The sequence below is a fragment of the Tetranychus urticae genome, chromosome 2 (genome assembly GCF_039701765.1).
Source record: "Tetranychus urticae isolate SD_2017Ah chromosome 2, NJAU_TeUrti_SD_1.0, whole genome shotgun sequence".
Lineage (NCBI taxonomy): Eukaryota > Metazoa > Arthropoda > Arachnida > Trombidiformes > Tetranychidae > Tetranychus > Tetranychus urticae.
The window spans coordinates 26,982,913-27,009,907 of NC_142959.1; the positions used below are offsets into that span (position 1 = coordinate 26,982,913).

Consider the following 26,995-nt stretch of genomic DNA (forward strand, 5'->3'; position numbering starts at 1 on the left):
CAATCAATATAATTAAATTCATGCACATCAATTGCGAGCAGATGCTTTAGACGATAAATCACACACTGAAATGAAATCTGAGACTAATGTATATCGATTAGACAGCATGTTTACCAATCTTCAGCGATCATTCAGAGACTACACCAATGTGAAAATAGCTTATTCAATTTTTCTTCATTTCTATACAAGAAAAACTAATATTTTTATTTTGTCATTTTATTATCAATAATTTGTTTATTAATATTTAGATGACAAGTTGTACTTTTTCAATGCATAACTTGCGGTGCATTGGTTTTAAATTCAAATTATAGTTACAAGGTAACATAAGTTCATTATTGGACGTTTTTAGCGTCGTTTGCAGCTGTGCTATTTTTTACTGTATTTGTGCTTCAATAGATAAAATGCGTTCGTTCTAAATGCAAGCGAGACCAAGTTAAACTCGCAGGTCTAATAGAAGTCTTCACTTGTACATTATTTGCATAGCCTTAGGTAGTCCATCGAACTTATTTAACCCACTATACATGCATGAAAAAATGTGTTCGTCGGGTTCGCTGAGTTGAGCAACGAAACAAGTTGGTTTGCCATTAATTTTGATTCCGTTAATTTCACCAACTGAGCTATTTGGGACTTTAGCTTGAAAGCCAAAATCAAGGAGCAAGACTGTTAAATCGTCATTCCCTTTGCTTAAGATTTTAGCTCTTTTGAATGTTTTGGTGCCATCTTTACACCCAAAAGATACAATCACAATGTCATTCACATCAAAATGGTCTTTTCGTACCCATTTATCTTGATGCTTCTCGATTTCTTCACTCAATTTCAAACGTTCATTTACTTTTGATGGTTTCACGACTGATAAATAGATCGGTCTAACGTCTGCAGAAATAATTGCACTCAAAAAATCTGCCGGACAAGGTCGTGAAATGTATGAAACGTAGCGTCTCCTGGAATCTTCTTCTGCAACAAATATCTGAACAAGTTTGAATGTATGATTATAGATAGAATCAGTGAATTCTTTTCCTGGACAAGATTTCAACAAATTAATTATTTGATCTTTTCCTTGTTCTCCATGTAAGGCCAATTTTTCATTTTTGAGTTGATCAAGAATAGTTTTAATTGTACCATCGGGCTTCAAAATATTTGAAATCTGTTATAAGATGAAGTCAATAAATGAATTAGAAGTCAGTTAGTCTCTGGAAAGGTTACATTGACTAATAGTGCATACCTTTTTGAAGTTTTCAAGTTGCGATTCAAGTCCAGCAATGTACCGATTATATTGTTTAATACGTTCGACAAAAAAATTTTTTAATTCAGATAACGCATCTCTACATTTTTGCATCTCCTGTTCACGAACTAATCTGCTTAATTTTAATTCATCTTCAATCTTTTTAATTTTATTCGACATATTTTCGCAAGATCGTTCATAGTCTCTATAAAGCTGATTCCAATCCAATTTTCGATTCAATCCCATTACTGGCTCTTCATTGATAATTTCCAAGTCAATACTAGCATTATTATTTGTTTTACAATTCAAGCAAATTTTTGTATAAGGTGCAGAAGTCATTCTAAATCCGGCATAAAATTCTTCGCACAATTGACATATTTCATGATTAGTGGTAACTTTGGGTCTCAAAACTTCAGGAACACATGGTCCGCGGACCTTTTTCTTGTGAGTGGAGTCAAGGCATGACCCACAGAGCAAGTTTTGAATACATTTACACTTGTATACGGCAATATTATAGCACTTGTTGTGTTCATAATACTTGCATCTTGGATTCTTTGTGAATGACACCTTTATGCCTGGAAAAACGTTAGATTGGCAAGAGATACATATATCTCGAGAGTCACCGTCACAAGAAATACAGAAAAGGCATCCACAAATTTTCAAGTTCAAAACAACATCACCTTTATCACAAATTTTGCAAACCAAAAATTCCAAAGGGTCAATTGACACTGGTGATGGACGCTTTGATGGATTAACTGCATTCATATTTCCTTTGGCTTGAAAATAAACCAACTTTTGTCAATAAGTTATTATAAAATGTGATAATCACTGCTAATTAGGTTCCAATATGAATAGAGTGATACAATTGAAGGGAAAGACACAATTGATACTTAACTGGTTGTATTAAAACGATAGTATTATCACATGATGGAGGGAAGCAGAAACTGTGAGTAAAAGATTAATCTCTTCTGTGACGTGACTATTAGATAATTATTATTTAACTAACTGCCGCTAGAAGTCTCAGCAATCTGGTGAAACGTAAACAATCTCGGGTTCAGTCGATGATAGTAAATCGTGTTAGTTGCAGCTATAAATGCGAACGAAATCAAGCCCAACTCACTTGAACTGAAAAATTATGCACACAGCCTTAGGTAATCCATCGAATTGTTTAAACTCGAAATCTACTACGATACTTTCGACGGAATTGAGCACATGCTGAGCTGAGGAAATACAGCCGAGAATTGCAGCGATTTTTTTCGAATATTTATCGATTTTTTTGACGAAATGTCAGAATATATCGAAACCTAAATATCGATTTTCGTCGAAATATATTGGAACACCTCTAATATATGTTCTGAGCCTTAGGTAGTCCATCTATTTGCTCAAAGTCACAATTTAAATTAACACTTCCAGTGAGTTGGGCAATGAAACAAGTTGATTTCCCATTAATATTGATTCCCTTAATTTCACCAATTGAGCAATTTGGGACTGTGGTTTGCAAGCCAAAGTCAAGGAGAGAGACCTCAGAACTGTCAAAATTTTGGTCCTCTTGTATTTGTGACTATCAGTCGCATCAGCATTTAATATAATCACAGTGTCGTTCACAGCAAAACTTTCTCTGAGCACCCATTTAGCTTCATGTTTCGGAATAATTTTGAGTATTTTATTACGTTTATTTACTGCAGATCTTTTCTCGACCAAAATAAAAAACGGCTCGACTCCATTATCGCTAATTTCTTGTACACTTACACCCGAATTCCCTGAAATATCTGGAATGGATGATGAAGGTGAATAGAGACTGGAATTGTGTTCAATAAACGTCCCCATTTGATCAAGAACAGACGGCAGATGAAACCAGTTATTGTTTTTACGACTATAGTTCAACAGATCACGTATTTATTCTATTCCATCTTTTCCATGCAAGTTCAGTTGTTTATCTTTGAGTAGCTCAAGAATAATTTTATTTGTACTATTCAAAACGTTTGAGATCTGTTAGAAGACGAAACCAATATATGAATTTAGTTTCTCGAAGAGGTTAAATTGGACCAATTTAATTACCGTTTTAAAATTGTCAAGTTGCTCTCTAATTAATGCAATTTGTCGATCATAATCGGTTAATAATTTTAGTTTTTCATATAAAGCATTCTTGCATTTTTTATAGCTTGTTCAGTATTACTGCTTGATGCCAAAAAAGTTTCACTTATTTTAATCTTGTCCGACACATTTAGTTCATACTCTTTATAAAACTGATTCCAATCTGGATCTTTATGAACAATTTTTTCCAAGGGAATAGTAATTTTTGAAAATTTAGAAGAGGCTGAAATAGAATGTCTAAAGACTGAACTTTTTATCTTATGATCTCAATTCACTTGTTAGAAGTAATAATAATTTAAAATTTTCAGTAATCTTCAAATTACGTCTTTAATTGCGCCATCCTAGGCCTTCCGTGAAGATGCCCAGAGTCTTATCATTACTTATATCAATGTCTTATAAAAAATGGTTTAAGCCTTGGGTGATTGAAAACACTCATTTATGTGTGCTAAAAAATTGCTTTAATCGGGTATTTTACAGTATTTTAATTAAAAATTTTTGAAATTTGTTTTACTTCGGATTGTTTACATACGTTTCAAGTGTTAAATCGATTGTGAGCGGATGTTTTGCTGCCCGTAGTATTAATGTAAACGATAAATCACACACCTAGATGAAATCTGAACCAATTGTAAATCGATATCTTGTTGAATTTTATGAGTTTGGATCATTTCGTTGGATTCATTTGATATAATGATCAAAAAATGTTTTGCTAAAGAAAATAATGTTAAAATATAAGTCCAATAACTTCAATCTTGATCCTGAGCAATCAGTCTCGAAATTATGTCTGAATTGGCAAAAAACTGAAAAGTAACTTCGCTCTGACTAAGGAATTACAGGTAAGTGCTGAGCCTTAGGATATTCATTTTGGAATTGGAAAATTTTGGAAATCAAATCCTTTTGCCTATCATAATAACATTTTATATCAAAACTTCCCGAGATTTGAGCAAGGAAACAAGTTTTTTTTCCATCGCTTTTGATTTCATTAATTTTACCGATTGAACTATTTTCGACTGTAATTTCAAAACCAAAGTCAAGCAGAAAGACTTTGGACGTGTTGTTTCCTCGTTCCAAAATTTTAGCCCTCTTGTATCTAGGACTGGAAATCGCATCAGCATCAAATATAATCACTTTAGAGTTGACAGAAAAACTTTCTTTGCGTACCCATTTTTCTTGATGCTTCTCAATATCTTTGATTATTTTTTTACGCTTATTTACTGTAGATGGTTTTTCAACCAAGATAACAAACGGCTTGACTCCATTGTCGATAATTTCTTGGACGCTTACTACCGAATCCGTTGAAGCAGTTGAAATGGGTGTGGAAGGCAATGGAAACTTCAAAATATGTTGGCTACTTGAATCGTTTTGTATAGAAAATGTCTTGATTTGTTCAGTTACCGGATACCGAGGATTGTTGTCATTTTTTTCTCGATAATAGTTCAACAAATTAATTATTTGCTCTTTTCCTTGTTCTCCATGTAAGGTCAATTGTTTATTTTTGAGTAGATCCAGAATGGTTTTAACTTTACCACTCGGCTTCAAAATGTTTGAAATCTGTTATAAGAAGAAGCGAATGAATAAATTAGAAGTCAGTTAGTCTTTTGTAAATGTTACGTTGGTTCTTCTGAATTAGTACCTACCTTTTTGAAATCTTCAAGTTGCTTATTAAGTGAAAAAATGTGTACATCATATTGAATAGTATATTTGTCCAAACATTTCTGTATTTCAGATATTGCATCTTTGCATTTTTCTATCTCTTCTTCACGAGCTAAACTGCTTGATTCTAGTTCATCTTCGATCTTTTTAATTTTACCTGACACATTCTTGGTTGAATGTTCATATTCACGATAAAACTGATTCCAATCTGCGGCAACAGAGGTTTCTTCAATTGGAGTACATACAGCATTATTATTTGTTTTACAATCCAAACAAATTTTTGAATACGGTCGTGAAGTCATTCTAAATTCGGCATAAAATTCTTTGCACAATTGACATAGTTCATTATTAGTGGTAATTTCGTGGGTTAGTATTTCAGGAACACATGATCCGCGCACCTTTTTCTTGTGAGTGGAGTTAAGGCATGAACCACAAACAAAGTTTTGAATACATTTACACTTGTATTCTGCAATATTATAGCACTTGCTGTGTTCATAATACTTGCATCTTGGATTCTTCGTGAATGACAACTTTATCTTTGGATCGACGTTAGATCGGCAAGAAGTACATTTATCGCGAGAATCACCGTCACAAGAGTCACAGAAAAGGCATCCACAGGTTTTTAGGTTCAAAACAACATTATCTTTTCTGCAATTTTTGCAAACCAACAATTTTAAAGGGTCAATTGGCACTGTCAATGATCGCTTTAATGAATTAACTATACTCATATTTGCTTTAGTATAGAAAAAATAAATTTTATTGTTAATTAATCACTGTTAAATACTAATAGTAGGTTTTAATATGAAATGAGTGATACAATTTAAGAAAAAGATACAATTGAAGCTTGTTGGCAGAACTTGTTAGTAAACGAGCAAATGTTTCGTCATAGTGTTAAACCAATATTACGATACCAATCTCAATATCTGTTATACATATCGATACTTTCTGTAATATTGTCTGTTCGATTTATATTTTGGCATATTTTTGACACTCCAATGTTCTGTGACACGTTAAAAAGTCCTCAGATCATTGCAATTAGAAATAATTCGCATCAGAATAGCCCGATAATTACTATTTACTTAATTTTTTTCAAAGATTGCAGTATTTCTAAAAGTCTAGTGATTCCCTTTAGCCTTTCACCCTTTTCCCTTGAGGGGGAGTCATCAGAGTGGACTAACTGTTAAAACTGTAAAATTTAATTATCTCCCCCTTTAGTTCACATAGATGTCAGCACTTCGCAAAGACAAATCTTAATGTAGCAAAATTAAAAGGCCTTTCAAAAGACTGACAATGAAATGTATAAAGACTCAACTTTTTGTCTTTTATGTTATGATTACTATTATATTTACTTGTTAGTAATCTTTAAAATATATTTCTTCCAATAAATACTTTTTTCGGATATCAACCAACATAATCGCGTCAGAGGACAGAAACTGATATTTATATTTTTATAGCTTTTCAGCCTCAACATTTTCGGCTTTTGAGATCTAAACTTATCTTGACTTTCGGATGAAAATCTCTGGTTCCAAACTTTTGAGCTGTAGTACATATTTTGTTTTATGAAGAGTCAGCTTAAGACAAAATTGAAGGTAATCAATGTTTCGATTTACACATTTCGCATTGGCATATTATCATCCAGCATACTTAATAGCAAAACGCTAGCTCAGCAACGCCGCTTCGCTACTGACAATAAATGTGAGTTAGTAACAATAAATTTTATCTTAATATTGTCATGGTCATGTTAGCAATGTCATCATTCGATTTAACACACAACCAATAAAATTCAGAATTTATCTTAACTTAATTAGAGAGACATCTCGAAATAACAATTCAATAGTAAAACATTGCGAAAAACTTCGCTCTGACTAACTGATAACATTTATGTGCTGAGCCTTAGACGTTTCATTCCAGAAATTCTTGTAATTCAAACATAAATATTATTGCATTATTTCATTTTTGTAAGCAGTCGGGGAAACCGTTTCTGTTATTGAATGAAAGTAAACGATAAATCACACACCTAAATGAAATCTGAGCCAATGGTAAGTCGATTAGACAGCATGCTTATGAACCTGATTCAACTTATCTCCGTTATAAAAAAGGAAAAGAAAAAAACTTCATTCTGTCGTTTTATTATAAATAATATAATTTCTTTATTCATTGTTGGAATATAAATTATGATATAAGATGACAGGTTATAATTTTTTGATGCATGATTTTTTACAATAGGGTTAAATTAAATATGTAGGCAACGAATGTTCATTATTGAACAGCATACCTTCGTTTAGTTTATAATGACACTACCATGAAATAGCCTTATTTTAAGCTACTCATAGAGCTACATAGTATTACATATACGCTTTACAAATAAGCTAAGTTAAAAAAAGTTAAGAACCGGTAACTTTATGCAGATGGAATAAAATTACTGGGCTTTTGATATTTTGTTATAAACTACTGGAACCCATTTACACAACAAAATACTAACGGATATAAAAAATATTGTGAGTTTGGTTTGCTTATTATGTTATTTCCATTCCGTTCAGATTCTATTATTATGATAATCGAAAAATGTTTTGCTGTAGAAACTAATATTAAAATATAAGTTCAATAACTTGAGACCTGAACATCCAGAATGGAAAAAATGTTTGAATTGTAAAAAAATTAAAAAAAGCTTCGCTCTGACTAATCAATTAAATGTATGTGCGTAGCCTTACGCGAATTATCCGCGGGAATGTTGGAAATCCAACTCTCGCGCTCAATGCCACATTTCACATCAACAATTTCCGTTAGTGTAGCAAGGAAGGAAGTTTTGTGCCCATCGATAGAGATTTCCTGGATTTCACCGATTGAACTATTTTCGACTGTAACTTCAAAGCCGCCAAAGTCAAGGAGCGAGACTTTGGACGTGCTCGCTTCTTTTTTCAAAATTTTAGCCCGTTTGTATTTGTGAGGGCCCTTCGCATCAGCATCAAATATAACCACAATGTTGTTCACAGCAAACTTTTTTTTGCGTACCCATTTATCTTTATGTCTCTCAATATCCTGAAGTATTTTTTTACGCTTAGATACTGAATTTTGCACTTCAACCGCAATGAAAAACGGCTTAACTCCATTGTCGATTATTTCTTGGACGCTTACATTTGACTTCCCTGGAACACCTGCGTTGGGTGAGGAAGGCAACGGAAACTTCAAAATATGTGTCCTACTGGAATTGTTTTGTACAACAAATGTCTTGATTTGTTCAGCTGAAGGATTATAGTTATTTTTTTGTCGATAATATTCCAAAAAATTGTCAATTTGATCTTTTCCTTCTTCTCCATGTAAGATCAATTTTTCATTTTTGAGTTGATCGACAATAGTTTTAAATTTACCATCAGGCTTGAGGATGTTCAAAATCTGTTATAAGATGAAACCAATAAATGTATTATAAGTCAGTTAGTGTCTGAAAATGCTACTAACAGATAGTACTTACCTTATTGAAGCTGTCGAGCTGCTGTTTGACTGTTAAAATGTGTCTGTCATATTTTTCGGTGAATTCGTCCAAACATTTCTGCATAGCTGATATTGCATCTTTGCATTTTTTTATCTCCTGTTCACGAACTAAACCGCTTGCTTCCAATACTTTTTTGACTTTTTTAATTTTATCGGAAGTCATTTGGGAAGATTCTCCAAAATCTTTATAAAACTGATTCCATTCTGAATCTGTATTACATTTTTTTTCATATGGAACACATGTAATGTTTTTATTTACCCTACAGTTGAAGCAAACTTTCGTGAATGGTTCCGAAATCATTTTGAATTCAGCGATAATTTCATTGCACATTTCACATGATTCATGGGCACTGGTAACATTGTGTCTCAAAATTTCAGGAGCACAAGATCCACGCACCATTTTTTTGTGAGTAGAGTGGAGACATAGACCACAGAGAAAGCTTTGAATACATTTACATCTGTATTCGGCACTATTGAAGCACTTGTGGATATCATAGAACTTGCATTTTAAATTCTTTGAGAATGATAACTTTATCTTTGGATCAACGTTAGATCGGCAAGAGATACATTTATCGCGAGAATCATCGTGACATGATTCACATAGAATGCATCCACAAGTTCTGAGGTTTAAAACAACCTCATCTTGTCTACAATTTTTGCAGATCAACATTTTTAAAGGATCACTTGCCTCTGTAATTGGACGCTTCAATCGGCCAACTGTATCCATATTTGCTTTAGTATAAAAATAATTTACTATTTTGTTAATAAATCACTGCTAAATAGGTTTCAATAGGGATTGAGTCGTTAACTTGTAGCTTAGCTTGTTGGTAGAGCTTGTTAGCAAACGATAAAATGTTGCATCATAGTGTTGAAGCAATATTATCGATATCAATTTGAATATCTGATATACTTATCGATACTTTTCCAATTCTATTTCTTGTTTAGATTTATATTTTTTGCCTTATTTTTGACATTCTAATGTTTTTAACACGTTACTAAGTCCTCAGATCATTAAAATTAGAAATAATTCGCATCAGAATAGCCTAAAAATTATTATTTACTTATTTTTTTTCATAGATTACAGTATTTCCTAAAGTCTAGTGATTCCCTTTAGCCTTTCACCCTTTCCCCTTGAGGGGGAGTCATCAGAGTGGACTAATTGTTAAAACTGTAAAATTTAATCATTTCCCCCTTTAGTTGACATAGATGTCAGCACTTGAAAAGGACAAATCTTAATGTAACAAAATTACAGAAAAGGGCCTTTCAAAAGGCAGAAATGAAATGTCCAAAGACTCAACTTTTTGTCTATTATTTTAAGATCTCTATTTACTTGTTGATGTAAAAATAATTCGAAAATCTCATTATTATTGCAACCTTTTTAACAATAATTTATTTGATTAGTATCTATAATATTCTCGATTCTTGCTAAAAAATATATTTCTTTCAATAAATACTTTTTTCAGATGACAGATACTGTCTTTTGTACTTCTATGGCTTTTTAGAGTCAACATCTCCAATTCATTGCGATCTAAACTTATCTTGGCCAATTGATTATTTTGATTCTATTATTTATTCAATTCTTAATTAAATTTGTGTTTGCATATGTTTTCAATTCAAGCGAAACCAAGTTCAACTCATGATCTTCTACAATTCTTTTGATGTATTGAACAATGAACGAGTTGTCATTCAATGTTATTCGCATAAAAATTTGAATTAATCACTTCTAGATAGTAGTTGATTAAAAACTGATGATACAATTAACGTGAAGGACAAAATTGTAACTTTACTTGTTGTAGTTAACGATAATATCACTGCATGATAGAAGTGAGTTAAATGCGATTGAACGATAAATCTTTGCGGTAACCTGCCTATGAATTTACTTCAGTTAATCTTTGTTAAGACAATCAATATAATTACATTCATGCACATCAATAAGTGACACATCAATTGCGAGCAGATGCTTTAGACGATAAATCACACACTGAAATGAAATCTGAGACTAATGTATATCGATTAGACAGCATGCAATCTTCAGCGATCATTCAGAAACTACACCAATGTGGAAATATTCAATTCAGCTTATTCAATTTTTCTCCATTATTATACAAGAAAAACTAATATTTTTATTTTGTCATTTTATTATCAATTTGTTTATTAATATTTAGATGACAGATTGTTTTTTTTCAATGCATAACTTGCGGTGCATTGGTCTTAAATTCAAATTATAGTTACAAGGTAACGTAAGTTCATTATTGGACGAATTATTGGACCCTATTATTTTGATTGGATTCTGATAATGTTTTAATAGCTTTTATCTAAAGTCATTATGATATTCAAACTAATCACCTTTGTAAATTTCTGCTTAGAATTTTTTCAGCTAATTAGTTTCTGTTGTCGAAACTTTGAACGATATAGTTTGCAGTCGTGCTATTTTTTATCGTTTTTTATTGTGCTTCAATAGATAAAATGCGTTCGTTCTAAATGCAAGCGGAACGCAAGTGCAACTCGCAGTTCTAATAGATTATTTGCATAGCCTTAGGTACTCCATCGAACTGATGTCTCCCATTATGTAACAAAATTCTTTCTTCGAGTTCGCTGAGTTGAGCAACAAAACAAGTTGGTTTGTCATTAATTTTGATTCCGTTAATTTCACCAACTGAGCTATTTGGGACTTTAGCTGTAATGCCTAAATCAAGGAGCAAGGCTGTGGAATAGTCATTCCCTTTGCTTAAGATTTTAGCTCTGCTGAATTTTTTAGCACTAGTCGTAGACATAAAAGATACAATCACGATGTCATTCACATCAAAATGGTCTTTGCGTACCCATTTATCTTGACGCTTCTCGATTTCTTTACTTAATTTCAAACGGTCATTTACTTTTGATTGTTTCACGACTGATAAATAAATCGGTCTGGCTCTGTCAAAAACAATTGCATTCAAATCTTTTCGAAAACCAGGCAAAAGAATGGATGTAACAGAGTACCTCATGGAATCTTCTCGTGCAATAAATATCTGAACAAGTTTCGTTTTAGGATTAGAGATAGAATCAAAGCATTCTTTTCCTGGAAAAGAGTTCAACAAATTAATCGTTTGCTCTTTTGCTTGTTCTCCATGTAAGTTCAGTTGTTCGTCTTTCAGTAGATCAAGGATAGTTTTAATTGTACCATCAGGCTTCAAAATATTTGAAATCTGTTATAAGATGAAGTCAAGAAATGAATTAAAAGTCAGTTAGTCTCTTGAAAAGGTTACATTGACTATTAGTACATACCTTTTTGAAATTGTCAAGCTGCTGTTTAAGTTTGGCAATGTCCTGATCATATTGTTCAGTATGTTCGTCCAAACGTTTCTGTATTTCAGATATTGCATCTTTACATTTTTTTACCTCTTCTTCACGAGCTAAACTGCTTGATTCTAGTTCATCTTCAATTTTTTTAATTTTATTTGACACATTTTCAGAAGATTGTTCATACTCTCTATAAAAATGATTCCAATCCGGCGCTTCATTAATAATTTCTTCCAAGTCAATAGTAAAATTTGTTTTACAAGCAAAGCAAATTTTTGTATAAGGTGCATAAGGCAATTTGAAATCAGCAGTAAAATCTTTACACAATTCACATGTTTCATGGTTAGTTGTAACTTTAGGACTCAAAACTTCAGGAACACATGATCCGCGGACTCTTTTCCTGTGAATGTAGGTAAGGCATGAACTACAAACAAAACAGTTTGGAATACAATTACATTTGTATTCAGCGTGCCTATTGCACTGGTCGGGTTGATAAGACTTGCATCTTGGATTCTTTGTGAATGACAATTTTATCTTTGGATCAACGTTAGATCGGCAAGAGATACATATATTTCGAGAGTCACCGTCACAAGAATCACATAAAAGGCATCCACAAGTTTTCAGACTCAAAACATCACCTTTATCACAAATTTTGCACACCAACAATTTCAAAGGGTCAATTGGTTCTGGTGATGGACGCTTTAATGGATTAACTGTATTCATATTTCCTTTGGCTTGAAAATAAACCAACTTTTGTTAATTATTATAAAATGTGATAATCACTGCTAAATATGTTTTAATATGAATTGAGTGATACAATTTAAGGGAAAGACACAATTGATACTTGACTGGTTGTATTAAAACGATAGTATTATCACATGATGGAGTGAAGCATAAACTGTGTGTAAAAGATTAATCTCATCTGTGACGAGACTATTAGATAATTATTATTTAACTAACTGCCGCTAGAAGTCTCAGCAATCTGGTGAAACAAATAAATTTGGTAAAACAATCTCGGGTTTAGCCCATGATAGTAAATCATATAACTTCGAGTCTGAATTTAGTTGCAGCTATGAACTGTTTAAATATCTATAAATGCGAACGGAATCAAGTCCAATCCACTTAGACTGAAAAATTATACACATAGCCTTAGGTAATCCATCGAATTGTTTAAACTCACAATCTACTATGATTCTTTCGACGTAATTGAGCACATGCTGAGTCAAGGAAATACAGCCGAGAATCGCAGCGATTTTTTTCGAATATTTATCGATTTTGCCAACGAAATATCAGAATCTATCGACACTTAAATATCGTTTTTATCAGGTATACTGATATATCGGAACACCTCTAATATATGTTCTGAGCCTTAGGTAGTCCATCTATTTGCTCAAAGTCACAATTTAAATTAACACTTCCAGTGAGTTTAGCAATGAAACAAGTTGATTTCCCATTAATATTGATTCCATTAATTTCACCAATTGAGCTATTTGGGACTGTAGTTTGAAAGCCAAAGTCGAGAAGAGAGACCTCAGAACTGTCATCTCCTAGTTTCAAAATTTTAGCCCTCTTGTATTTGTGACTGTCAGTTGCATCAACATCCAATATAATCACAATGTCGTTCACAGCAAAACTTTCTTTGCGTACCCATTTATCTTGATGTTTCTCAATATTTTTCAGTATTTTATTACGTTTATTCACTGAAGATTGTTTCTCAACTAGAATAAAAAACGGCTCGACTCCATTGTCACTAATTTCTTGAACACTTACACCCGAATTCCCTGAAATACCTGGAATGGATGATGAAGGTGAATGGAGACTGGAATTGTGTTCAATAAATGTCCCCATTTGATCAAGAACAGACGGCAGATGAAACCAGTTACTGTTTTTACGACTATAGTTCAACAGATCACGTATTTGTTCTATTCCATCTTTTCCATGTAAGTTAAGTTGTTTATCTTTGATTAACTCAAGAATAATTTTCATTGTACTACTCAGAACATTTGAGATCTGTTAGAAGACGAAACCAATATATGAATTTAGTCTCTTGAAAAGGTTACATTGGATCAGTTTTAATTACCTTTTTGAAATTGTCAAGTTGCTCTCTAATTAAAGCAATTTGTCGATCATATTCGTCTAATATTTTCAGTTTTTCATATAAAGCATTCTTGCATTTTTTTATAGCTTGTTCAGTATTGCTGCTTGATGCCAACAAAGTTTCACTTATTTTAATCTTGTCCGACACATTTAGTTCGTACTCTGTATAAAACTGATTCCAATCTGAATCTTTATGAACAATTTTTTCCAAGGGAATAGTAATTTTTGCTTTACAAGCAAAGCAAATTTTTGTATAAGGTTCAGAAGACATTTTAAATTCAGCAATAAATTCTTTACACAATTCACATGGTTCATGATTAGTGGTAACTTTGGGTTTCAAAATTTCAGGAACACAAGATTCGATTAACCTTTTACTGTGAATGTAAGTAAGGCACGAACTACAGACTAAACAGTTAGGAATACATTTACACTTGTATTCAGCATTACTAAAGCACTGGTTGAGTTGATAAAACTTGCATCTTGGATTCTTTGTGAATGACAACTTTATATTTGGATCGACCGCGGAATTGCATGAAATACATATATCTCGAGAATCGCCGTCACAAGAATCACAGAAAAGGCATCCACAAGTTTTCAGACTCAAAACGTCACCTTTATCACAAATTTTGCAAACCAACAATTTCAAAGGGTCAATTGGCACTGTTAATGGACGCTTTAATGGATTAACTGTATTCATATTTGCTTTGGTATGAAAATAAGTCAACTTTTCACTGTTTAATAGGCATTGAGTGATACAATTAACTTGAAAGACACAATAGTAACTGAACTTGTTGCATTTTAAAGATAATATCATCACACAGTAATAGTAATGTATAATAATATCAGCACATGACGGAGGGGAGCACAAATTGTGAGGAAAAGATTAATCTCTCTGTAACCTGGCTATGAATATATTCAATAGATCTTCCCTATTATTATTTAACTGCGAAGAGAAGTTTCAACAATCTGGTGAAACAGTCTCGGGCTTCGCCCTCGATAGTTAATAATATAACTTCGATTCTGCTGTTAGTTAAAAGATTTACATCACGATCTATTGATAAGATATCCAAATTTTGATTTGATTGGTAACCAGAAAGACTTATCAGTTAATAATGGCACAAATCTAGATGATATTGCGTTCAATAAGGTTCAATAATCAGTTACCCAAATGTAGATAAAAAAATTAAGATGTCTTCATCTTTACCTTAAACCATCATTTTACCTACATTTAGGTAGCTGATTACTGAATCTTATTAAACTCAATCCGCTTTAGATTGATGAGGAGTTAAATCTATTTTCTCTGATCTTTTTAGTTTCTTGATGTTAACTGTAGCTGTTTAATGTGCGGCTAAACATATTATAATAACAGTTTGATTAAATTGCATTTAATCCGCATGGAGTGGTGTAATCAAAGATAATTAGAAGACAATTAAAAGCAAAGAGCAAAGAACTTCTCCACTCTTTGATTAAATGCTTTCTTTTGTATTTTATGGTTCGTCTATGATCTTCAGATGATAGATAATGTATTATAATGTAATATGTTGCATTGTTATTGAAATAGTAGAAGTCGAAGTTACTCGTACAGATCAATACTTTATTTGTATACAACCGTATAATGGGCACCAGTTAAAGACGATACTTCCAATGGTACCATGTGTGTGGATGTGTGTCCCTGATAAAGTTTGAGATTCCACTTTGAGATTTCGTTCGCTTTTCAAGTGCACTTCCATGACAAAAGAATCGAGACTTTGTTTCTTTCCTCTCTTTCTTTTTTCCAAAGTTTTTTTTTCAACAAATTGATATCTCGCACTGACTAGCTTTTCCTAATTCAATCATATTCAAAATACTTTGTGCTTTGGAGCTAAATCACAAGTATTCAAATCTATTCCAGATAATGGATGTAAAAACGGAAAAAAAGTTAACATGTCTCAACGTTTTTTCAAATTATTTTAGGTAATTGTTCAGATTTATTTCTTTATAAAACTTTTCCAGAGAGGCTTTTCATTATCTCTGAAAGGTTAGCGATTGGTTTACTTTGAGGTTTGTGATTGCATTTTAAAGCATGAGATGGATCTGGTTTAATATTCAGATATGAATTTCATGTTAATCTGTACAGATTATCTGACTTGATTTACTTTTAATCATGTTAGGAATCAGCTGTTTAGGAGGCAAACTGTTAATAAAATATTTAACCATTTATTATTGTTCAACATGGGATCTGAATACAATTACAGAGAGTCTTAAGAATAGCTGTTGCTATTTACAAACCTTCTAATCTGTTTCTCTTGGGTTATAATGATGCAAGTTGATTATGAGAAACAATTATAATGACGAATGCTTCAAAATAAAACTAAATTAAAGAATGTTACTCAGAAATGTAACAATTGAATCTCAATACATGTACTTTCTTGTTTAATAAATACACCCTTTATTTAGTTTTATAAATGATGAGCATTTTAAATCATGATAGAGATGGAAAGTAGGAGAAGATTAAATAAGATTATATCCTTTTTGTGTGATTCAGTGAACAACAGACCGAAAATATCAATATGTTCACTTCTTTCAACTACGATCCATGTTAGCTTTTATTTGTGACCAAAAAAGTCAAACATCATAAGAAATTGGTAGATTCTTTAAATTAATACAATGATTGTTTTCTCATGGAATCACCAAAACTCTTTGTAACAGTGATGTCCTAAAAACAAGACAACAAATATTCAAAGAAAGAAATATCCATTTGATAAAGTTCTAAATTAGCTTATAATTCTATCCCATGTTGTTTCATGATCGACGGAAGAGAAAAAGGTGACAAAAAGCCAAAAAATGTGATAGACAGGGGAAATAGATAAATTGATTAATTTTGCTGGGAAAAATGAGAATCATTTAACTTCACTGGACTGAGGAGCCTGTGATTGGATTTGTTTACGAGTTTTCTCTCCTTTACGCCATAAAATAATTTCTTGCTGCTTGAAATATCTTCGCTCCTCCTCATCGACGAGCACTAAGTTGAGAAAATAGCGAACTGAAAATTTTTTGTTAATATCTTTCATTGTTGGAGTTAGCTCGTAACCAGCTAGGAATAACCGCAAAGGAATGGATTCACCACGAACAGGAGCACCGTCCATTATTTCATATTTAGCAATGGTTTCATTTTCATTAAAGGTATTTTGTCCGATTCCAGTCGACTCTTTTTTAATGATTGCAATCTCCATATGTTTGATTTTGATTCTCACTAAGAGAAAGTATATTTTACCCACAATCACATCTTTCAAGTGGTACCTGTTGAAATAAGTGGATTAATTAATTTAATCATCATGATGAATTAATTCATTTGAAGCTTACTTGGATTTATTGTATTCAAATTCAATGTGTAAACATTCTTCGATACCAACTTCCATCTTAATTGGAGAATTAACCTCTGGATATGATGCTAACGTATGAACAATTATATCCATCTCTTTGATTATATCGGATAATCTTCTTACAATGGTTACACGAATAAAGTATCTATATAGAAATATGAATAATATGAACAGAAAATTAAAATACTGGCAAGACATTATTATGAGCTTACTCACCTTAAACGAACATTAGTTCCAGTATAGGATTCATATGGCTTCTCAACGTTGACGAATTCAAAAGAATAACTAGTATTTTGTATCAAATCACCTGGTCGAGCCAAATCTTTAACAAGAGAGCTGAATTCATGGTGATTACCTCTATCAGCATATAACTCTATTTCACCGATAAATTCAACCTTGATTCCTAAGTGGTCTAACTTGGTTCCAGGCTTTTTTAATGTAATGTTAACCTGTCATAAATGTATAAAAACATGCTAGAGTCTCTCTATGGCATTGATGAATAAGTAATTTACCTTTCCTGAAACAGTTTCACCATCATAATAAAGGTAATACCTGTCCTTTTTGCCATCCTCTGACTTTATCTCAGCCAATTTCCTGTTCTCGGCTCCATCCAGTATGATATCAATATCAGCTCCAGATCGGAATGTAAGGAAACTCTATAATTAAACAAAAAGGAGAAAATTAGTGAATTTAAAAAGATCGGTTTAAAAAGTCAATGACAAATGACAAGCATTTTATATTAAATATAAAAACAGGTACAATTTGTCAAAACGGAGGCGTTAATCAAACAAGTAAAGGTTTTAAGACAGATGATTCCATGTTTATAAATGAAATGCGGTTTTCAACGAAGATTAGTTAATTAAATAGGATTATTAAGAAAATTTTTCAAAAATTTGAGGATTAATGATCCTAAAAACTCACCATTTTGTAGAAATTTGATTTGTCGAGACAATCTTATTAAAATATCATAATTCTTGTTTAAACACAAAGTGTAACTTGTTTGTTACTAATGTTGTCTAAAAGACTCTGTTTTGATATTTCAGGGGTCTTATAATAACTGCAGCACATCAATAGAAATGGAGATTTTTCAAGAGATTGTCCAATGATTTTGCTGCTGTTTAACAGTTAATCTTTCGACTCATTTTAATTTATATTTGCAAATTATATTTCGACTGTAATGTAAGCTTTTCTCATGCAAATTACCTAAAATGACCTCCAGGCCATTATCTTGCAATTTTTAATTAGCAAAAAATTATCAAACTTTCTAAAATTCTCATTGAAATTACATCCAGCTTCGTTAATCAAAAAATGGCCATCATTAAGTTATACGCTACCAATTGAATTATCCAATTTTGCTTTGCATTCAATGAAAGTGAGTAATTCCTACGAAAATTTCAAATGTAGTTTAAAGCGATTTTCACATTGTATTCAGCATAAATACAGAAGAAAATGAAAATTATGAAATGGTCATCACATAAAATGACAATTTGAAGTCGAAAGAAAGCGATCATTAATCTTTAAGCATTTCTGAGCTTTGAAGCGACCATTTTTAGTCATGGTCGAATCAGATTTGGAGTGTTTGGTTAGAAATTTTTGACAATATTTACACATTTTTAAGAAATTAAATTCGGAATATTTCCTTTTTTCGCAAATTTATTCCATATTAGTAGAGAAAAAAAGTGAACGTGAGAATACAAAAAGCCTGTTTGATCTTATTATGAACTAGTCCATCCTGGCCTTTAAAGATTTAAGTTCAACTTTATTCTTGGTGACGATGTATACAAAGGCTCCCCAACCTGATCCAGCGTCTCTGTCACATGCAGAAAGAAAGGCTTGGGAAGCTACTTCAAGTAATTCTTCAGGTCCTAAATCTGGCCGGTAAAGAGCTTCGCAAGTACCATATAATTGTTCTTCGCAGTGACCACCAGTAACAAAACCTTCTGTTCCGATAGTTATAGCACCTAAACAGTCCATAGCGTAAAGATATGTTTTACCAGTAGCTGGGTCTAAAAAAAGATATGTGAAAGATAATTAATGACATAGTGAGACATAATTACAAAAGTTAAAATAACATACCTAATCCTGCAACAACACCACCAATAAAGTAATTTCCAAACCGGTGCTCGTACAATAAGTTAGAAAGCATAGAACAAAGAACTTGCGGAGAAATTTTACGACTTTCCTTGAGTTCATACATATTAACACGGAATCTTAATCGCTGGTAAACGGTTAATGCATCAGTAGCCAAACCAGGAAGGCACACATAGAGATAAGGGTTAATTTCATAAATCTTGCTATGATTCATGCCGATAGTGGTTAAACGAGCTCCTAGTCTTTTGTCACAAACAACAGCTAAGCACTCTTTACCAGCCATGGCCATTACAGCACCACCATTATAACTTTCGATAGACATGTTGATCCAATTTAGTCAATTAATTACTAGTAAGAGTTGCACAAAAAAAGTCAAAACAGTGAACGGTTTGAAATGAAAGAACTAAAATGCTGAATCAGATGGTATCTGGATATTTCAAGACTCGATCAAAATGAATGAGTCCAAAAAGATAGAAGAAAAAGTCTTTCGCTTTGATAAATTGTTACAATAAGTTATTTCGAGATAAACTGAATAAAACCAATCTTTCATGAATATCTCAAACGGAAATCAAGAATAAGAAATGAAAAAAATGATCAATTTATCACTATCATGTTTTCTAAAGAGATAATCCACATTTATCTTGAAGATATCATTGTATCGATACAATGTTCATTTTAAGAAAGTTTTCTGAAACTTTCGTTGTTTCAATTTTCTGACACTGAATTTGCAAATCTAAAGTTAACTAAGTTGTTCATGATCATCATTATTGTGCTTACAATCAATATCAATGATAATCAAATGAAAGGATAATAAAATAATCTGGCTTCAGCTTTCTTAATTCAATTCAACATGATAGATGGCGTTAATCTGCAGCCGTAAATATCAGCTGAAATTTGATTGAGGCGTGTATTGTTTTCATTGATTGTTGTTTATTTCTTGATTAATTTTAATTTTTTTACGTGTAAATTGTCTAATTAAATTAAATTTTTTAGTGTGACACATCATATTTTGATATTTTGGTTAAACTTGTTGATCTGAGTCTCATTGGCTGATTCCCAGCATCATGAGTATTTCTTCTGACAGTTCTCGAACAAATTTACGGCCAAAAGTGACAGGCCTATCACCTAAGGAGGGAGTTCCCGGTACAAAAATTATCATCAGAGGAGAAAATTTCGGAAGGAATGCAGATGATTTAATTGAATTGACCATATGTGGCGTTAATTGCTTAATGTATGTCGAATGGATAAATAATAGCAAAATCTTGACAAGAAGTGGAAAATGTGATGGGTTAGGTGATGTCATTATTACAACTATCTCCGGTGGAACTGGTACTTGTACGGTTCAATTCCGTGGTTTACCCGACATAGTTAGTCCAACTAAAGATTGTTCGGTTTGGATCAATGAAGAAGATTATTTCAGTTTAGGTAAAGCAAATCATGGTTTAGGTAGTACAACTTCTCCTGGACTTTATGCATCTGATCCTCTTGGGCTGCTTCCAGAAGGAACTGAAGCTGTTAAAAGTGCTTTAGGAGAAAATGTTATTCGCCAATTCTTCCCGGAAGCTCTTAGTCAGGATAAAAGTGAAAAAGGATTTGGCAATGCCTTCTCCCATGATTTCATTCCAGTTTGGTATCTTCTTGAGAACCATAGTACTGCTTCTTTTGACGATCTGGTTACTGGTTTGGATCGATTAAAAGCGCGAGTTAATCAAAGAACTCCATCAACATCTAGTCTTGGTCCATTGCAATTACTTAAGCCAAATGTTTTAGCTATCATTGAATGTTTGGATGCATTGAAAACTGTTCACATCAATCTAAAGAAACATAAACAAGAAATGGGTTCAGATCTTACATATAAAGTTGAAGAATTGATTAAGAAATCTCTTTCCGAAGCTCATATAATTTTCGATTCTGTATTAGCCCGTAAAGATCTTGCTGATTCAACAAGGAATGCTTTGAATGTTTTACAACGTTATCGTTTTCTATTCAACTTACCTGCTACAATTGAACGCAATATAACAAATGGAGAATATGAACTTCTGATTAGTGATTACAATCGAGCTAAGGCGCACTTTGCAGACACCCAAGTCAGTGTGTTCAAGCGGGTTTTCTCTGAAGTGGAACAAAGAATTATTAAATTCAGAGAAAAATTACAAGATTTACTTAATAAAGGATGTCTAAACCATGAAAATCGAAATATTGATGAAATCAAAAAACTTATTCAATATTTGCTGAGCTTGGAAGCCCCAGGTAATCCTGCATGGGATTCAATTGTAAAAATCAAAGAAACATTATTATCCGAGATGAAAGAGTGCCATTGTAAATATGTTGAGATGTCAAAGTTACCACAGATAATCTCAAAAGATTCACCTAATTTCCTGTCGGATGGTGATTCTGATGTTCAAGGTCCTCCGATCATTCAATTTATTGAAGAGTTAACCACAATTTTTACTACATCATTCGCAGATCTAGTCAAACTAGGTACTGCATATTTGGATGGAGATTTCAATACCAAAGAGTCACAAAGAGAATTGGAACTGAAAGAGACAAATTTCAATACTGAAATGGTTCAAAAACCTATTTTACTTGCCGTTAATCTTATAAGAAGCGCACTGCTTCCTGGATCCATCATCAGCCTCGGACCTGACTATGAAACTTGGCCAGCTAGTGCAGCCGATGAGAGCTTTTTTGTTTGGCTTCCTAGATGTTTAAGAGTTTGCAGTAACTTTTACAGAGACCTGACGAGAAACGATCTTCAACCGGTTGTTTATCAGCCTATTCAACAATTAATCACCGATCTCAGAGTTCATTCCTTAGTATCTCTATTTAATCAAGCAGCTGAAGAAGTTAAACAACTCTCTACTAAAGAAAATTGGGAAATTGTTTCTGATGATTCTTCAGGTACTCGAACTCAACTTCCTCTTTTATTTGAAGCTAAAGTTATTGAAATATTGCAACTAGTTCGAGAAAATATCCTGCAAACCACTACACATGAGGAAGTTGACATCTTTAGCAAAATTAATGTTCAGGGTCGGATGAAACAACTTGCACAAAATTTATTACAAGCTTTTCTATTAGCCTTAGAAAAGACTTACAAAAATCCCGTATCACCTCCTTCTCCAAGTGACAAAGAAAGGACAATTGACGAAGAAGACAGATGCTTAGTTGTTATTTGTAATTGCAGTTTTACAACTAATCAAGTAATGCCAAGATTACATGAAAGTTTTGAAAAATACAACTATCCCGATATGACCATGGTTATCAAAGTTATCCAGAACAAGTATCGAGACTTGGAAAATAAATTATCTTCATCATTTGTTGATAATAAATGTGATTTGGTGATAAATGGTTTGAAACCTTCAATGTATACTGTTGCAAATGAATGGTACACTGGAACAAGTAAACCAACTGAAGTCAATTACTACATAAAAGAAGTTATTGGTTTGATCATCGAAGTTCAAGCAAAAATTTTTCTCGTTGCTCCATCCTTGGTGCGTAAAATGGTCAGCCAAATAATAGAAGCAACTTTGGAAGAAATAGCTACTTTATTCCAATCAGTGTCCGACCGTTTAACAGATGCTGGAAATATTCACGCTCAAGTTGATTTAACAGCCTTGGAATATGTCTTCTCTGATCCCGAACATTTTGAAACTCCAAAAACTGATAAACTTTTGAAGATGGCTCGTTCACGTTTAAGACCTGTCTCGTCTTCTTCAGATCAAAAGTTAATCTTAAAAATTTTGAATCGTTTCAAATCTTCTATGCAACTACAACTATTATGCTTCAAATGGGCGTCCGATAGTACTGTAATCATCGTTTAAATTTCCTTTCATCCACTCTTACTAGTTAAATAGCTATTCATCTATTCATATAAAATAGGAAATTCATGTTGATAAGAAAGGAACTCAGTAAGATGAAACAGATTATAATCGTCGAATCTTTGTTACTCCCTTATTCCCATTGTTAAAAAAATTATCAATTAAACAACTCTTATACGGGCTAAAGTTATTTATATTTAATTTTGTAAATGATTATTTAGAGGACTTTTCGCTTGATTTTATTTAGCACAAATTATTAAAATACAAAAAACAGTACCTTTTTGCATGATAATCAAGAAGCTGAAGCAAGATTAAAAATTACTGTTTTTCGACTAGCATTTATTCTCTGTTTTCAGATTCAATTGACTCGTATGAGATTTGATTATTTTCTTGGAGAAGTGAATTATCCTCGGAATTCTGTCGCGACATTAAACAGCCCCAAGTTGTCAATTTCAAACCACCTGCAGCCCAGGTAATGGTCAGATAGGCGGCTAATGCGCCCAAAAATAGACCAGTTGCGACGTCCGAAGGATGATGTTTGTAATCTGAGATTCTTGATAAGGCTGTATAAAATGCCAAGTAAAAAACTAATGACTGCAATAGCGACTTAAAGAGTACCAATTTTGGTGAACGAACTCTGGCTTGAAGATACATCTGTATAAATGAGAAATAATCAATGACTAGTATAAAATACTGGAACATAAGCATGATAATTGAATTGGAAAGTTAAATACCGCAATGAAAACAGCACAAAAAGCGGACCATGATGAATGACCAGAGAAAAAGGACATTCTTAAATCATCGACTTCGTTTTGACAGGTGTAATTTTCTATGTACTCATGTGGATCTCGATCTGCACAGGAAATATTAGGTTTACAAGCTTCAATGAAATTTGGTCTCAATCGTCCAACAGTATACTTTGCCACTGAGACTAATGAAAGAATTGAAACGGCTCCAAAGACAAAGAAAATGCAAACATGGTAACTCGTAAGTAAGCACTGTTGCAGTGCTTGTTTCCCTCGGACCATTGATGGAAGTCTGGTATACTCTGTAACAAGAACCTTTCGACCATCAGAGATCAGTAATTAGTCAAGTTATTGCTATGGTTTCTTTTTTAAAGATAATGTTGCAACTTACAATTATAAGCACTAGAGGAATGGACACTAAATAAAGCTCTGTTTGACCAACAGTTTCAGGTTTGTCTGGATAGCGGATGGATTCATCATCACAAAAGAAACCTCGACGATAAGGCGTTCTACCAAATTGAGTTATTAGATAAGGCAAGAAAGCTGTCAGTGTAAATAATAAAATCAATTAATTGTTGAAATATCAAAATGTAGATAAGAAAAAGGATTACTTACCGAGAATTGCCAAGGAACAGTCAATAAGCACCTTGTAGAAGAGATTAACACAGAGAATAGCCATGGTTCAGGTGAAAGATTGAATGAAGGTCCAAGTGTAACCAAGTCAAGTTGAAGTCATTCAGGATAAATAAAATAACTAAAACCCTAAAATATATTTAATCTAAATAAATACGATGATCCAATACTAAAGTAATGTTCAGTTGGATGCACTGAATAAAAATTTAACATTTGATAAACAGCTCTCAGAATTAGATAAACTTCATGATATCTAGACCCTAAAATTAATTAAAAATTTTCACAGCCCATTCAACTGTTGAATTTCAACAGGAGAACAGATGGCGTTGGCAACGTTGTTATTATTTTGCTTAATATAAAAACATATGCTTTTTAAGTTCACCCTGTAAATGCCCTGCAATAAGATTAAAACAGTTTTTCGGTCAAGTTTTTTCCAAGTTTCTTGTTTCAACTTCATGATGCACTATTCTCTCTTGAATCAAGTCTATTTGTAATCTGATTCAACACTCTAACAAATGTTTTTAACTTATTAAAAGCAAATATCGCATGACAATTTATAGATTCCCATTTAATGAAACTAGAACTTCTAATATAGACGTTTAGATTTTATATTCATATCTAATCAAACTTATGGACGAGTCTTAATCCAAATAAAAATTGAAAATATGACATGAAATCAGCTCTGAAAGTAAAGGCTAAGTTTAGTAATTCAGACTTTTGTCTAGACTTTTTTGCTTGATCAAGATGGTTGATATTTATTTTATTTCAATGTTACATTACATTGTACAATCGAAATGAACTTGGATTCTATAAAAACGGAATCATTAGCTAATTGATTTATCAAATTATGATCTGAATTTAAGGATTTACAATCTCAGGTTGACTTCAACGCTAGACTTTAGCTGAAGTCCAAAAGGCATAAATTGTTCTTAACGTATTAGACACCCAATGATAATGCATTGCGCTAGGAATACAAGTTGATTGAAACCCGATTGATTGTAAATTAATTTGGTAAAATTCAAGCAAAAATGTGCAGAAGATGCTTCGATCTGAATTTAATTGATTGTTGCCAAGCGATATCTTATGTGAATATCAATATGAAAGTAAACTCTTGAATCTGAAGATGGTAACTGAGTAAATGCAGATAAATATCATATTTTTAAAATATTACAGTTTTTTCATGGTAACAGAATCGAAAGGTTGAAACCTTTGAGATTTTATGAATTCATAGAAAAGCATTTTGTAATTAACTTGATGAAAATAAAATAAAAGACTTACTTTTCAATTTGAATTCATGCCTATTCTTTTATAACATGAACCCATATTTTTATTTAAACTTGAATTGAAATGGTAAAACAATGAATATGGTGAAGAGTGAATAATAATTCATTACTGGATCCTTTGTGTGATCAATGTTGATGTTAAATTGATTTCCAATAGCTATTTAACATGGGAACATATTGTATACCATTAAGCAAACAAAACAATAACGTTTTATTACCATTGCTTTTTACAATTTAAATGACTTTCACTTTAAGCTTGTATAAGGAATAATTGATTGTATACAAAACGGTGAAGTTGAATTGAAATACACAACAAAATGAACAAGGCTGAAGTGTATAGCTTCGTAAGTGCGTGTTTTTGATTTGTTTGACTGATGCTGATCCTGATCTTTGACCTGATTTCCCCTCAACTTGATAAGTCAGATTGTAAAATAAAAATAAGTTATATTAAAGTGTAATATGTTAATTCAATATTTGAAGTAATGTTGCTGGATAAAAGGTTGATTACTTTAGATACAGGAGATTTGTCTACAACTCTTACATCTAACTTGCTCAGTAAACGTATTTACTGAATCAGGGTTTCAGGTGATAAATTGTAAATAATACTGATAATTCATTGTGTATAATAATATCACAGGAAATAAAATAGACTTTGTTGATTTTACTTTTACACTTGTGACTGTAAAAAAGGTTTCAAATGATTTATTGCATTTTAGAAGGTTTTTACTTCTTTCATTAAGATTGACATGGCTGCTTATTCAAACTTATATTTTTCAATCTGTTGATTGTTTTGATAATATTTAACTAGAGCCTAATCAAGGCAAACGAGGGCTATTCACCAATGGTAGGAATTTTTGGATATTAAAATGAATGTGGCAACACGATGAAACATTTTAGTGACCGAAAGTCAGGAGAAGGCGTTCAAAGAAACCTTTAATAAGATCAGAAACAAAACGAAGACTGAATTAAAAATGGAGTCTATTAACCTCTTTTTGGGTTGATCAAAATTAATAAGTAAAATTGCTTCAACTACTTGAAGAAGGAGGTGAAAGAATGGAAAGGATTTGGATGTGAACTATTGATAGCTTTTTTTAAAAATTTTTGTTTGGATATTTCGCTTTTTGTGAATTCTGGTTTCAAAGCCTTCAATCCATTTCTTATATCCTATTTTGTTATCAACCCACGGTATTGAAAAATCAACCTGAGGATAGAGTCACTGGATATACGA

The 26,995-nt window shown here is 32.4% G+C and overlaps 9 protein-coding genes across 9 annotated transcripts; 1 reads left to right on the forward strand and 8 right to left on the reverse strand.

Annotated features, from left to right (window-relative positions):
* Positions 1-223: 223 nt before the first annotated feature.
* LOC107360254 (uncharacterized) lies at positions 224-2,267 on the reverse strand. Its single transcript, XM_015926886.3, has 2 exons — positions 1,223-2,267; positions 224-1,144 (listed from the first exon to the last, which is right to left on the reverse strand). Exons 1-2 carry the CDS (start codon positions 1,985-1,987, stop codon positions 461-463), a joined length of 1,449 nt encoding a protein of 482 aa, XP_015782372.2. The 5' UTR covers positions 1,988-2,267; the 3' UTR covers positions 224-460.
* A 1,484-nt stretch (positions 2,268-3,751) lies between these two features.
* Positions 3,752-5,850, reverse strand: LOC107360283 (uncharacterized). Its single transcript, XM_015926909.3, has 2 exons — positions 4,951-5,850; positions 3,752-4,864 (listed from the first exon to the last, which is right to left on the reverse strand). The coding sequence occupies exons 1-2, from the start codon at positions 5,692-5,694 to the stop codon at positions 4,136-4,138; spliced, it is 1,473 nt and encodes a 490-aa protein (XP_015782395.2). The 5' UTR covers positions 5,695-5,850; the 3' UTR covers positions 3,752-4,135.
* A 1,259-nt stretch (positions 5,851-7,109) lies between these two features.
* Positions 7,110-9,310, reverse strand: LOC107360278 (uncharacterized). Its single transcript, XM_015926904.3, has 2 exons — positions 8,436-9,310; positions 7,110-8,359 (listed from the first exon to the last, which is right to left on the reverse strand). Exons 1-2 carry the CDS (start codon positions 9,180-9,182, stop codon positions 7,646-7,648), a joined length of 1,461 nt encoding a protein of 486 aa, XP_015782390.2. The 5' UTR covers positions 9,183-9,310; the 3' UTR covers positions 7,110-7,645.
* Positions 9,311-10,589: 1,279 nt separating this feature from the next.
* Positions 10,590-12,461, reverse strand: LOC107360862 (uncharacterized). The gene is made up of 2 exons (XM_015927585.3): positions 11,723-12,461; positions 10,590-11,643 (listed from the first exon to the last, which is right to left on the reverse strand). Exons 1-2 carry the CDS (start codon positions 12,458-12,460, stop codon positions 10,969-10,971), a joined length of 1,413 nt encoding a protein of 470 aa, XP_015783071.2. The 5' UTR covers position 12,461; the 3' UTR covers positions 10,590-10,968.
* A 52-nt stretch (positions 12,462-12,513) lies between these two features.
* Positions 12,514-14,846, reverse strand: LOC112538651 (uncharacterized). Its single transcript, XM_089267635.1, has 2 exons — positions 13,818-14,846; positions 12,514-13,747 (listed from the first exon to the last, which is right to left on the reverse strand). Exons 1-2 carry the CDS (start codon positions 14,646-14,648, stop codon positions 13,088-13,090), a joined length of 1,491 nt encoding a protein of 496 aa, XP_089123761.1. The 5' UTR covers positions 14,649-14,846; the 3' UTR covers positions 12,514-13,087.
* A 1,164-nt stretch (positions 14,847-16,010) lies between these two features.
* On the reverse strand, positions 16,011-18,212 carry Vps26 (vacuolar protein sorting 26). The gene is made up of 5 exons (XM_015927552.3): positions 18,118-18,212; positions 17,709-17,852; positions 17,413-17,645; positions 17,177-17,341; positions 16,011-17,113 (listed from the first exon to the last, which is right to left on the reverse strand). The coding sequence occupies exons 1-5, from the start codon at positions 18,118-18,120 to the stop codon at positions 16,714-16,716; spliced, it is 945 nt and encodes a 314-aa protein (XP_015783038.1). The 5' UTR covers positions 18,121-18,212; the 3' UTR covers positions 16,011-16,713.
* Positions 18,213-18,831: 619 nt separating this feature from the next.
* On the reverse strand, positions 18,832-19,687 carry Prosbeta3 (proteasome subunit beta type-3). The gene is made up of 2 exons (XM_015926875.3): positions 19,273-19,687; positions 18,832-19,202 (listed from the first exon to the last, which is right to left on the reverse strand). Exons 1-2 carry the CDS (start codon positions 19,607-19,609, stop codon positions 18,919-18,921), a joined length of 621 nt encoding a protein of 206 aa, XP_015782361.1. The 5' UTR covers positions 19,610-19,687; the 3' UTR covers positions 18,832-18,918.
* Positions 19,688-20,171: 484 nt separating this feature from the next.
* On the forward strand, positions 20,172-23,306 carry Sec5 (exocyst complex component secretory 5). The gene has a single exon (XM_015927377.3). It carries the CDS (start codon positions 20,352-20,354, stop codon positions 23,106-23,108), a length of 2,757 nt encoding a protein of 918 aa, XP_015782863.2. The 5' UTR covers positions 20,172-20,351; the 3' UTR covers positions 23,109-23,306.
* Positions 23,307-23,318: 12 nt separating this feature from the next.
* On the reverse strand, positions 23,319-24,784 carry LOC107360671 (phospholipid phosphatase 1). The gene is made up of 4 exons (XM_015927378.2): positions 24,467-24,784; positions 24,243-24,394; positions 23,840-24,166; positions 23,319-23,759 (listed from the first exon to the last, which is right to left on the reverse strand). Exons 1-4 carry the CDS (start codon positions 24,528-24,530, stop codon positions 23,445-23,447), a joined length of 858 nt encoding a protein of 285 aa, XP_015782864.2. The 5' UTR covers positions 24,531-24,784; the 3' UTR covers positions 23,319-23,444.
* Between the last annotated feature and the right edge of the window lie 2,211 nt (positions 24,785-26,995).